At 39.9% G+C, this 13,052-nt stretch overlaps 1 protein-coding gene across 1 annotated transcript; it reads left to right on the top strand.

The window, feature by feature from the left end:
• Positions 1-736: 736 nt before the first annotated feature.
• On the top strand, positions 737-3,953 carry cdca7a (cell division cycle associated 7a). The gene is made up of 10 exons (XM_070915130.1): positions 737-807; positions 1,612-1,752; positions 1,854-1,976; positions 2,081-2,281; positions 2,372-2,449; positions 2,544-2,744; positions 2,850-2,978; positions 3,068-3,217; positions 3,308-3,444; positions 3,545-3,953. Exons 1-10 carry the CDS (start codon positions 787-789, stop codon positions 3,576-3,578), a joined length of 1,215 nt encoding a protein of 404 aa, XP_070771231.1. The 5' UTR covers positions 737-786; the 3' UTR covers positions 3,579-3,953.
• The last annotated feature ends 9,099 nt before the right edge of the window (positions 3,954-13,052 follow it).

The following is a 13,052-nucleotide window of genomic DNA, read 5'->3' as shown; positions in this document are numbered from 1 at the left end:
GTGCCACACCCCAGCCTGGTTATTATGTTTTCCTCCAATACCACTTCCTGCCGTTTACATGTCTTATCTCTTCGTTTTGTAGCCAGTCTTTAGTGATATCTTTTCTTATTCCTTTTATTCAGCTTTAGTATATTATTTCCATATGTTATTGTACAATTACTATATCTTATGTCCTTTGCTAATGAATCTCCTTCTTTTAATCCCTTTATCATCTGTAACCCACATAAAGTGCAACAGAAACAGAAATATTATAAAGTCTGAACAGTTTCATATATTACCTTACTGAATATGTCCTGCCTGCTGCAACGTGAAAGTGACTGCTGAACTCGAGTCTGAACACTGCCTTATCTTTTGAAATTTGACCCTGTTTACTAGTTGAAAAGTTGGAAAGAGCTCAACATTTTACCCGCCTTGCATGCAAATTGTCAAGGAAAAAAATTCGCGCCACGGCAAAGTACATGGAAGACACATCGCTCTCGCTCACTAAATGCCTCATAAATATATTAGTTTGTGAAGTTTGACTGTTCAAATAAATATCGAACACGTTTTAAAATGTTCATAACGAGTTTAGGTTATGAATTTGGCCTCCTGTGTTTTACAGAAAGTTTACAGTTTTGTTGAACTACGTGACTACATTTTATACAGCTTTCAGGACTTTCCGGTGGCGCGGGAAATGAACAGAGAGAGTTGAGCTTGCAGCTGCAGGAGCTGCTTTGTTCACTGCAGAGCTGCAGCACGGTGTGTTTGTGTGTCTCTGTTTATCTAGGACGACTTTTAAAAGAAAAAATGCCAGCCACCCGCTCCCAGGTAAGAGAAGCTGTTTGTTTATTTTAATCCATTATTAGTAACAGTGTGTTTTGTTATCTTATTGATAATAAAACATCCTTTTATGAACACGATGTAACAGTTACGTTACTATTTAAATCTTACATTTCCTCTAATGTTTACACCACCTAACCTAAGTTTCAAAGTTTACTAACTTTCACTAAACTGGGCATGACAAACAATCATCACTGTGTATCAAACTAATTAATGGCCCCCTGACTTACAGAAGTTAAGATGGCGGAAACATTAACGTTATCTTGTTAATTATATTGAAACATGCAGGACCAGGTTAGCTACATTTGGCTAGATTAATTTAGTCAACAGGGGCGTGTCCCGTAAGATAATTTAAGGTTAGATTGTTTTCTGTTGGCAGAAAATGTATGTTAATTGAAAAACATAATAAAGCAAAAAACTTCATCAGTGTCAACTTAGGCATTTGTCGACCAAACGATTAATTGAGGAATTAATTGAAAATAAAAGTAATTGTTACTTGCAGCCCTAACGTTACCTTAACAATTTGAAGCCTAGCAAGTATGATCACTTAAAGAAATCCAAATGTTAGTTAAGTAAATGTTAATTCAGAAGTTGTTGGAAGTATTAATTACACCACCTGATCTGATACTGTCAGACTCTTCTCTACTATCCTCATGTGGCAGGTCAACAGTGTAGTTTGAACTGTATTGAGTATAGACACAGAAACCTTTCTGGCTGTATGGTGTGTGCTTCTGTAGCTGGTTATAAAAAAAGGCACTCATGTTTTATAAACTTACCTGTTATCATTTATAGAAACTGGCAGCCCAGCCTCCATCCACCAGGATGAGTTTGAGGAGCTTCCGCAGCGTCCCTCTGGTTCCCATGGAGACCTCCTCTTCTTCCTCAGACGACAGCTGCGATAGCTTTGGCTCTGATGGAGGCTTTGCAAATACGGTAACGGTATGATACTATAAAGTAAAATACTATTCCTATCAAATGGCGGTTTGTGTGTCTTTGCAACACCATCTGTAACTAAAGATCGTGTTTGTGTTTAGAGGGGCAGCTTAAGACCGACGAGGAGGATGGCTGAGAAACCAAAGGTGTTTGAGGCTACATCAGAGGAGGATGCATGCATCGGGTTTGAGGAGAATGTGATCAACCGTCAGATGAAGGCCATGGTAAGTTTTTAGATGAAATACAATTTCTACAATTGCCACATATTTCACAACTTCATCAGACACCACAAACGTTTTTTCTCACCATAACTTGTATTTTCTTTCAGAAAGTAGACTCTGAAGCTCCGAGACGAGGCCGCAGATCCAACGTCCTGAAGGTTGCCATGACATTCCCCACCAAGAAGACGAGCAAGAAGAGGCCTGCATCCGAACCCCTCCATCAAACTACAGTACAGGACTCGGACTCTGACCAAGAGGATAACATCGTGGACAAGAGAGCCCTGAATATTAAGGAGAACAAAGAAATGGTATGATTTTCTGTATTAGTTTCACATTAATTGGTAGTACGAACTGAACTTTAGGCAGCCTCCATTCATTCATAATTTATTTATTTTTAGCTTGCAAAGCTCATGGCAGAGCTGAACAAAGTACCCGGACTCTTCCCAAGACGGATGGCAATGTCGGCATCCGCTATGGTAAGTTGACGTGAAGATAAACATTTAAATCCGTCCACATGGTTCTTTATTATTTAATACTCTGTATTAATTGGTACTATTTGAACTTCTTCAGCCTCAACAGGCACCTCGGCGGTCCATGGGAACTCCACGAGCTTGTAGGAGAAACCCAGAGCGTTTGTCTCGACCCCACACGCGGTCCCGCACGCTGGTGGACGGACCCCCCAGCCCAACTCCAGAGGAGGAGCCCGAGGACAAGTTCAGCCTGGTCCGCAAAAGCCGCTACTATGAGGAATATGATGAGCCAGTAAGTGACGTCACAGTCTGCGTGTCTTATCACCTTTTGTGTTTGTGCATCAAATTCTCCTAATATATACAGTATAGATGTTAAACACATTTACAACATGTATTTCATGTGCAGCCCCGTCGCCGTTCCTTCAATGGTACCAAGGCCATCCCTCACGTAGTGCGGCCTGTGGAGGACGTCACCGAGGACGAGCTGCAGAGCATCTGCCACAACGTGCGGGAGAAAGTCTACAACAGCTCCACTGTAGGTCCCACATTAACTGTGATGCTGAGATGCTGCATTTGTTTGTCAAGCCCTTTGGCTTAAGAAAAAAAATGTTCTTTATTTTTCAGGGATCCACTTGCCACCAGTGCCGCCAGAAAACGATTGACACCAAAACCAACTGCCGTAATCCAGAGTGTGTCGGGGTGAGGGGTCAGTTCTGCGGCCCCTGTCTCCGTAACCGCTACGGAGAGGAGGTCCGAGACGCTCTGCTGAACCCGGTGAGCACCTTAACAAACATACGAGATTGTATTGATCACATTTGATCGTGAGTGTTTGGCAAGTCTGACTGATTTCATTGTCCCTGGTAGGAGTGGCAGTGCCCGCCATGCAGAGGGATCTGCAACTGCAGCTTCTGTCGGGCCCGAGACGGCCGCTGTGCTACAGGAGTGTTGGTCTACCTGGCTAAATATCATGGCTTTGATAACGTGCACGCCTACCTGAAAAGGTGACTGGAGCATTTGTAACATTTGAACCCTGTATGTACATTTTTTATTTTTCTTTAAATGTCTGTTTTTAACACTAAGGTTCTGTTATCTTCACTGCAGCTTGAAAAAGGAGCTGGAAGAGAGTAGCGAGTGACGTATTGAGGAAGCAGCTGATCCTGGGCCTGACTGACATGTTCTGTGTCTCTCACACACACACACACACACACAGTCCAAACATTGTTCATAGTGTGTCGAGCATTATTACACAGTGCCTATTATTGTTCCTGTTTGTGACATTTCACATACGTTTTGAGCATTGACTGACATCTGGAGAAGGCACACACACCAGTTCTCTCCAGCCTAAAACTTTGTTTTTGTTCTCACACATTTTTCCTGCTTGTTCTCAAGAGCTGAGCCCTTTACATTAAGACTGGTTGATTCTAAACTAAGAAAAACAAATGATATGGTTATGTCTTAACCATAAATTGTTAACAGCCCCCTGTGATCTTAAATATTTTAAGATGATTGATGTACATATTCCCATGTGTTTAAAAAAAAAAAAAAAAAAAAAAAATCCCTTATTTTTTTATGGCTGAGTCATTCTACATACTGCGTTAAAAATTCAGGTTTGTTTAGGTGATCTACTGTATTTACATTGTTTTAAATGTATAGATTTCACACAGCCCACTTAGACATGAATGTGCCTCAAAGGGATCCATTTTTGTGCCTTTTTCTTTTTTTTTTTTCTTTCTTGTTGCAAATGTATGCTTGTGTTTTTACAAGTTGTGTAGCCTTTTGTAAATCTGCTGAAAGTAAATGTAAAAAACAAAACAAAAAAAACAACTGTTTGCTTTAGTTGGGATGTCCTGTAGGAATGACTCAATGATCTGCATGCTACTGAGGTGGTGCAGGTGGAAAGGACATAGACTGGGGTCCACTGCCTCTCAGTAACCCGAGAGGAACTGTGTGATATACTACAGCGCCTGGTTAAATATCCTTCATTAGATAACTGTCACTAATGGTGTGGAAACAATTAGCACACTCTAATGGGAATCTCATACCTGTAAATCATTTTATCCTGTTAAAGCACATTCTCGCTCTGCTCCAGTCTCTTTGGCTCATTTTCTGCCTTACACTGTTAAGTAGGAATGGTTGAAGGTGCCACTGAAGTGGCAATAGAGTTATGGCCTGCATTTTCTGTTCAGAAGTGTAATACTCTGCACGAAATGACATGGAATTAACCTTTGTGTCGTTCATCTTTGAAATGTACTTCATTCGACCTGCACCAGGACGTTCTCTGATTATATGATACTGTTTCAAAATAATCAACGGTTGAGATCTCTTCTTCAATGTAATGGCAGGTGGAGGTTATCTTACTGCTGCTTGTATTTATCAGGCACTGCACTGCGAACAGGAAGAGTAAAGCTGACCTGTTAATGTTAACATCTGTTATGGTGATGCTTTGTGGTTTGATTCTCTGCACCAGAAAAGAGACAAAGCGTCCAAGTCTGATGCTAGCTTTGTGCTCATTGGGTTGACTATACATTTTCATTAAAGCGTTAATCACTGCAGAATCATGTTATCAGTTTTCTTTGACTTGACCATCACTCTATCCAGACCAGTGGCAGCTGTAATTACTGTTATTGAAACATGGAGGAGAAATCCTGAATGCTGGTGGTGATTGAATATCTTAAGGAGCTTGAAGGCTGGAAGTTTATTAACGTTCCCGTCAATGTTGGCTACAGTCAGTGTTTACTGTAAGTTTGCTTTCCTTCAGAGAGTAACACTGACTAATGTTATCTTGCCACTATCCTTGTACGGGGCTGTCACAGGTCAGATAATCACAATTTACAACAGCACTAAATTGCATTAAAAATACTACAGAAATAAAATGTGATTAATTGATCATTTCAAGTGTAAGGAAAGCATCTAGTATGTACACTGCTCTTGCACAATCCTGATGTTAATTTAGTACATACCAATTGTTTTCATTGTCAGCTAATCTGTTGATTAATAGTATAGTTTATAAAGTATTAAAATATTGAAATGAAATGCCCATTACAGTCCACCTGACCAGCGCTCTAAAATCCAAAGTTATCCAATTTAAAATCCTCACACTAGAGAAGTTGGAAACTAGTGAATCAGAATTGTTGATTATTTTTTTTATCAATCTGATTGTTTCAAAATCAGGGATGGACATTAAATTAGTACCCAAATGATCAGTACAGTATTTAAGAGAGACAGTACACAGTTTACAATGTTCTGTAAAATAATGTCACTGTGGCAGCCTATGAGTGGGCTGACTTCATGCCCCTGTTGTCTTGGTCTTAGTGGCTCTGAGAGGAGTTTCTCAGCGTTCACACTAATAAGTAAAAGCACTGTTCCTGTCTTCTTCTGATTCAGGGGTCACATGTTCAGAATATGGCTACAGGGACTGAATATGTGTTAGAAAGGTTTGTGGTGTTGGAGGAGGATGACTGTCAGTCTTTCAACATTACTGTTTACCCTCAACTTTGTTGTTGTTTTCTGTCACTGTCCATGCCTTGGCGCAAATGGAGCACCCCTCCATTACTGCCACGCCGTCACTGACCTGAGTCCTGACTATTGCTGAATAGAAATGTACACAAGAGAGTAGAGCTAAAGATGTCTAACATTAGCCATAATCACACAATGCATGCAGAATATTGTTAAATAGGATGTGATTATCTTTTATTAAATTAACCATATTTTTGTCATATGGGTAGTTTTCAGTCAAAGGTTAGCTAGGTACCTAGCCTTATTCGCTTTCTTGATGAGAGTTAGGTGACAAGATTGATACCACTCTCCTGACTGTACGATAAGTATGTAGCTGGTTAGCTTAGCTTAGCATAAAGGCTGCAAACGTGAAAACCAGCTAGTCTCCAAAGTTAACAAAATGCGCCTCATTCAGTGACTTTCTGGAGTCTCACGTGGTTGCCTGGCAAACTGCCCAGCCAAAAAATATTCTGGCTCATAACCCCCCGTAAAATGTTATGTTATAAAAATGTTTTTACACTTTTTGTGTGGATGAAACAAATGAAATATAACGTGTTAATCAGTGAGTATGGAGGCTGTAAGCTGATTTTGTCACCACTGGACAGAGCCAGGCTAGCTGTTTCCCTGTTTCCAGTCTTTATGCTAAGCTAAGCTACCTGGCAGTTGGCTCCAAGCTACATATTTACGGCACAAACATGAGAGTGGCATCAATCCTCTCATCTAACTCTCAGCAAGAAAGAGTATTTCCCAAAATGTCAAACTACTTCTTTCAGGTTTGAATTTGTCATTAAGGCCTCAATCACTTACAGTCAAGTGATTGAGACATTTAATGGTATTTACTTACTCACACTTTCAAGTGACTTTGTGTGTGAAAACACTGATTAACTGTTCTGTAAACTAGCTTGTAAGATTTTGAAATCAAATAATTGTGTCGATTTACAAATCTAATAAGTAGTCTTCTGTCATTACTGTATATTCCCAATTAAGTCTGTGAATCTGGTGTTTGTTAATTACACAACAATGAAACAAAACAATAAAATAAAATATTATTGACACAACAATACAGAACAGTGAAATAATGACTGCATATGTGACCAGGAATACAAAAATGAATAACCAGTTTATTAGATACATTTGTAGTATCTGTAAAACAATCAGTCCCATTTAGATATACTATATGAGTAGAACATTATATTTGGAATACCTCTTAATATAATGTAATTCATTAGAGCACTAATTATGGTAAATGGCTAAAAATGACCATGCTGTTGAATTAACACCAAAAACATAAGCTTCACAATCAAAGATTGTATTTATTCAGGGTTTTTGTATTGTACTGCATTGATAAAATGGTGCATAAATAACATCATCATCATATGATACTAACACTTTTTAAGGCTACAGTAAGAAAACAACTTCTAACAAACGACTCTTGTTTCTTCCTTTTTTCCCTCCAAAAGGAACATTTCAAAAACTATTATTAGTATAATAAAGATGCACTTGAAAATACTAGTCTTGTATTAAATACCAATGATCATCCACTTTGGGGTGATGAATATTTAGGGAAGTAATTGTTTACAACGCTCAAGCATTGAGCTGATCTGGTAATCAGGCTATGAAATACAATATTTATTCATTAGAGCAGATTTAATGAGGCCTTGCGGCGCTAATTATGAAAACCAGTGTAGCAGTAAATGAGTAGCGCACGGTGGCGGGCTGCGGGGTACCTGTAAGGAGGGACTGGGGGTTGAAGTGCCCTGAGTGCCATGGCACACTGAGCAGCAACACACAGCCCTGGCGGTGGCCGTCCAGCCCACAGCTATACATCACCGGACCTGCAGACAGGTCACAGATGGGCCCCACATCCCTGCATGCCCTGCTCTCCTATACCTCCAGGAATAAAGGCTGGATTCCCCCAAAGCATCTTAACGTCCAGATTATCTGTTTTATTGCATGTCAATAGTCAGCAGGGTAGAAAATCTCAGTACAGTGGTGCTTCAGGTGGACGTGCTCAGCCCAGCAAGGCTTTTAAGTATTGTTCCACTGATATACTGCCAGCCATAAAGCTGAAACAGGTTGAGCGCTTATTCCGCAGTTTCTATTTGTATGCAGGTCTGGAGATACGTGGTAGGATTTCACAGCATAATATGGGTTTTGATTGACTGATATTTTCATTATGGCTGCAGGGTAGCGTGAAGACTGTTAATTTGCTTGGGAGTCCTGCAGGTCTACGGTGATTGTAGTAGAGCCAGAAGAAAAGCTGAATAAATGAAACTCACAGGGCACAATCACAATCTGTGGGTCAAAATCAACTGATTAATTATAATTTAGAATAAATCTGTCAGGCCTCTGTAATAAACACCCTTTCAGGCTTGCTGCTTAATAACCAGCTTTACATGGTACAAATGTAACATGGTACAACGTGGTACACCCTGTAAAGCTAAGTTATTACAGTGAATACATACAAGATAATTGAGTAAATACTTCTCTGGTGATAAAAACAGGAGTTATATCGGCTGTTCCTACGTTTTGATGCAGCTCAGCGAGACAACTTTCCACACAAGAATCTCCCTCTGGCTCTGACCTCTACAACTGGAAAGTGTGGTGAGGAGAGTGCTGTTAAATGCACAGTGAGTGACTCTGGGTGGCAGGAGGCTTATGACATGTTCCTTTCCTCCTGTTCCAGCCTGCAAAGTGATGGAAACAGCAGTTTGGTCCAGGTGTCAGGGACATTATCAAAGAAAAGGGCTGCCTGCAGTTGCTCCATCTCACAGGAAATTGCCAACTCACCCTAACAAAGAAAGGCATAAGTGCACTTGCTGCTGCCTTCAAGGGGAGCGTGATAAGATGACATTATAAATACAGAATTGTTCATGGAGGTGGAGGGGCAGGCACATCAGGAAGCTGAACTTGACAATTCTGTTTTTCGTGTGCGCTGTCGAAAGCATGTGTGGGTTTATCTAAAAACAAAATCAGCTGCTTATCCACTTGAGATTCATGCATTTTGTAAATGCGTTAAACCGTAATTGTGGATGTTTATACTTAAAACGCTCGGAGCTGCAGCTTCACGTAGTTTACAACATCAGCTCCAGCAGGAGTGAGACAACTGACAGCTGATGATGCAGAGCAGAAATTATGCAAATAACCTCATGCACACTTTATATACAGTGGGTGTGCAGTGTACAGTATAGAAGTATACAGTGAGCTGTAAATAATAAAGATGATATTTCAGGAGTGTCTCTGCACATTTTGCACAATATACAACACAGTAAGAATAATTACTATGTTGATGTTAATTGCATATTTAATTATTTTTTTCTTATATCTTGTTTTCTTTGCAGTTTTCACCAAAAACATTGTCAAAAAGATAAACAGAAGAATATAAGCCTCTAAAATGATGCTCATGATGTATCAATGCTGCAGATAAATAAGGTGGACATACTGTAATGAAACGCTGCTGCTTCTCATTATGTGGAGGGTTCAATCTCCTGATATAGTTCTCCATGACACCTGAAGGGGGAGCTCTAATACAGGCAACTTGCTGCACTTCATCTCCCTTCAACTTTCAACAAGTCTTCAGGAGTGGAGGAGAAAAAGTGAAAGGGATACCAGAGCTTCACCTCACACATCACACACATTTAATCAAATAAAAGCACAAATATGCTGCTCTGCAAACCAGGGGACACTCAAAGAGTCTTAATAATGTGCGACATTCAGTACATTGTGGTCCAGCTCATGTCTTTAAAGAAGAAGGTTGTGACGGTTTTTGTACCTGCGGCATCAGAGCTGAATATTCAGAGATGTGTCAGGAGGACGATGACATTGTCTGCGCACAGTGTTGTGAAACTTCACATTAAATTCTCTAAAGGAGTCCAGCAGCACTCTTTGACTGTATGAGGGGGAGGGGAAGGTGTGTGTGTGTGTGTGTGTGTGTGTGTGAGGGGTAATTATGACCAGGGGAACACAGGGCTGTAATCTGTAAATCTATTCTTACCCTAAGTGAGAACTGGTACATTGGATTGATTTTATTGAGATCATACATTATAAATGGGGCATGGAGGAGCTTACAGCCTTGAGATGGTGGTGCTCACGTGCTTCATTAATTTTTACTTCATTAACTCTCTCCTTCAGACCCTTCAACACACAATTCATTGCTGGCCATGAATCCAGGCTACAGGCAAACGGGACAAGCCCGGGACGACTTTCAGTGGAGTGGATACACCGAGTAACGCTGTCAAAACAAATCAGTAACACATGAAATATACATAACCTCAGATCAATCCGCATTCACGCTCGAGGTCACTTCTTTTGAACTTGTGGCTTTACATTTACAAAAACATAAAGGATAAAAGTGCTCATTCCATTTGCAATACGATGAAGTGCCGTATCAATTTAGCTGTCAAAAATCATTACAGCCTCAGAAACAAAAAAGCATGGAAACAAAAACTCTTTCCTGGAAGCTGAGGAGAAAGAGTTCACTAGAAATCTTATACACACAGTGTTTCTAGTTAATTCTGCTTTAACAATATAAAATCCTGCTCTGGCCAACAGGGCATTTTGGACCAATTATAAGTGCCACTATCATTTTCAAAATGCATCAGTGTCTGGTTAAAATCCAGCATGATAATTACAGACCCTCGTTGTGATAGCTACAGTATTCCTGCAGTGTGCTGACTTACTTCTGTGGCTACCACTTACAAACCAATAGGTGCTGCAGGAGTCAGTTTTTGTTTCACAGCAAGGAATTTTCAAAATTCCCCCGTGAGCCCTTTAGAATGGACCATTTATTTAATATTATAGCCTTAAACCCAACAATATCAATCAGTCATGAAAGCACCTATGCATGCTGGTCTGCCCTGCGTCACCATTAACTCCAGACAAGTGATGGCCTTCGCTGGTTGGCAAGGCGAGAGGAGGGGTGTTGGGAGGTAAAGAGGGACGATGTCGGTTTGCTTTAGAGGTATTTATTTATTTATATAAATATATAGCAACAATGGGAGTCTGTGTGTTGTGGATGCAGAACTCTTGAGAAAAGTTGGCGTGAGAGCTGTAGGTGAGAAACAGTCTGTGGCAGTGAGCTACAGCTGGACAGTTTGTCAGTCTGAAATTAAACGTGCATTATTTGAGATTACTGTAAAGATCCCTTCAAGATATGATATGATACATATAAAAATGCTCTTCTTGGAATAATAATATGTTTTTTTTCCACAACAAAAGTTCCATAGTTATTATATTTCTTCAAAAAAATCCGGAAACTATGAACACGCAAATATGTTCATTTCAATAGTTTAACTGCTGGACACAAGATCTTTCCTACTTCCTTGAAAAGCCCTTTCTCAGTGTTTGTACTGTATGTTTCAAGTTTTGGAGTACAATTGGCTGCCAAACTAGTTGTGAAGCCACAAAATCCTCTCGTATGTCCACGTGTTAAACTCAGATTTAAGATGAGAGCGTAGATGCAGCTGAATGTGAAAATATCCTTCTAGTGTTTAAATCTGCACAGTGATGGTAAAACATCCGAGTGAAGAAACGATAAGCAACACACGTCTGAGTGGAAGAGGACTTTAAATATATTATAGAACAAAATATGTACATCAATAAATGTTGAATCTGTGTTTTTTTCAAATACAGCATTTGTATGTAGCTGAGTGCATCTGTGTTGAATCTCATATGGAAGCTGTGAAGTTGTTCATGCTTCAAACCTGTTGTCAGACTCTTCCCTCGCTGAGCATGAGAACAGCACACATCAGCGAGCAGGCGCTAAGTGCTTTTCCTCCGAGGCAGCATAAACTTCTTAACATTTCAAATCTGTTACGACAGCTGTCCTCGAGAACATTTGTGAGATCTGTTTCACCACACATGTTGAAATGATGATTCCCTCATTACATTTGCCATCAAACAATATCTCCAAAGCTAACAGTTGACAAAATCTAGTTAAAACATTTCGGGGGGAAAGCTCTTAAAGGAAGAATTAATGGGAACAAAAGAAAAACAGCTCTGAGACAATTAGCACCAGAGACCACTCTATAATCTTAAGATTATTTGCACCACTTAAAAGCAGCACACATGGTTTGTATTGTGGCGGGGCAGAATGAACAACACTTGAGTGGATTTGATTTGGTCACCCTAATCTGCATTTCCTTTAACATGCCTTTCTTCTGTTTCAAAATGTCAGCGTTGATCAAATCCAGCTGGAATAAGGCAGTGTTTGTCATCCCAGTTGCAAAATCTTTCAGAAGATTTTTTTCCCAAGAGGACAGAAAGAAGCATTTGGTTTCTAGTTGTTGCCTGTGATATCATGCAGATTCAACGTTTGGTTAATTATTCTTTGTGTGTTTTCGTGCTTCAATCCTCCATCCATCTTATTAGCCTCCCTACCATAGCATGTATAAATGTTTCAAAGATTTAGCACATATTAAAACACGTTATTCAGATCAAAACTCCAGATTGTCACTTAAAATATTATGGATTCTCAATTTGAGTAAAACATCTCAGACCTCCACAGTAAATATAGAGACGTCTTGTTGATGACCCAAAAACAGACGATCTATTCTCCCTGTATGAAAATAGAGTGAAATTAATCTACAATTCATTTTTCTGGAGAACCCCCAGGGCACTCCAAAGGGCCCACAGGGGTCCCCAGACCTCACTTTGAGAGCCACTATATTGGATCTGGTTAACAGAAACATCCCAGAGCTATGTTCATTTAAATAACACATTGTATTTTTGTGGATATAAAAAAAAAAAAAAACTGTAATTGCAAAATCTGAAATTTAACCCTGGGGCTGCTTGCTTAACCAAACATGCTTTGGCTGGTTAGGCTTAGTCACAGAGGAAATGTCTGGCACACAGATTGAATTTGTTCTCTCTGAAGTCAAAGGCAGGAAAACAATTAAGTGTCTGCCGCACATTTCACTGTGTACCACTTGACACAGTTTTTCACATCACTGGGGCAATTGTCTGCAGAGAGCGACGAGACAAAGCCATTACTTCCAATGTCTCAAAAAGATGGCATTGTTATTTTCTGATTTTGAAACATTTCAATTAAGCCACTGATGGAGATAATAAACATAATGGTGTGAGACTTGCACTGTTGTCTTTTGTGCTGTCACGT

This window comes from Enoplosus armatus, chromosome 11 (genome assembly GCF_043641665.1).
Source record: "Enoplosus armatus isolate fEnoArm2 chromosome 11, fEnoArm2.hap1, whole genome shotgun sequence".
NCBI classification, from domain to species: Eukaryota; Metazoa; Chordata; class Actinopteri; order Centrarchiformes; family Enoplosidae; genus Enoplosus; species Enoplosus armatus.
Note: the sequence above shows the minus strand (reverse complement) of the source record. Positions and strands in the feature narration are given on the sequence as shown.

Coding starts and splice junctions, on each gene's coding strand:
- cdca7a (XM_070915130.1), top strand. CDS start 787: ATGCCAGCCACCCGCTCCCAG. Junction 2,282..2,371: donor TTAAGGAGAACAAAGAAATG/GTATGATTTTCT, acceptor ATTTATTTTTAG/CTTGCAAAGCTCATGGCAGA. Junction 3,445..3,544: donor GTGCACGCCTACCTGAAAAG/GTGACTGGAGCA, acceptor TCTTCACTGCAG/CTTGAAAAAGGAGCTGGAAG.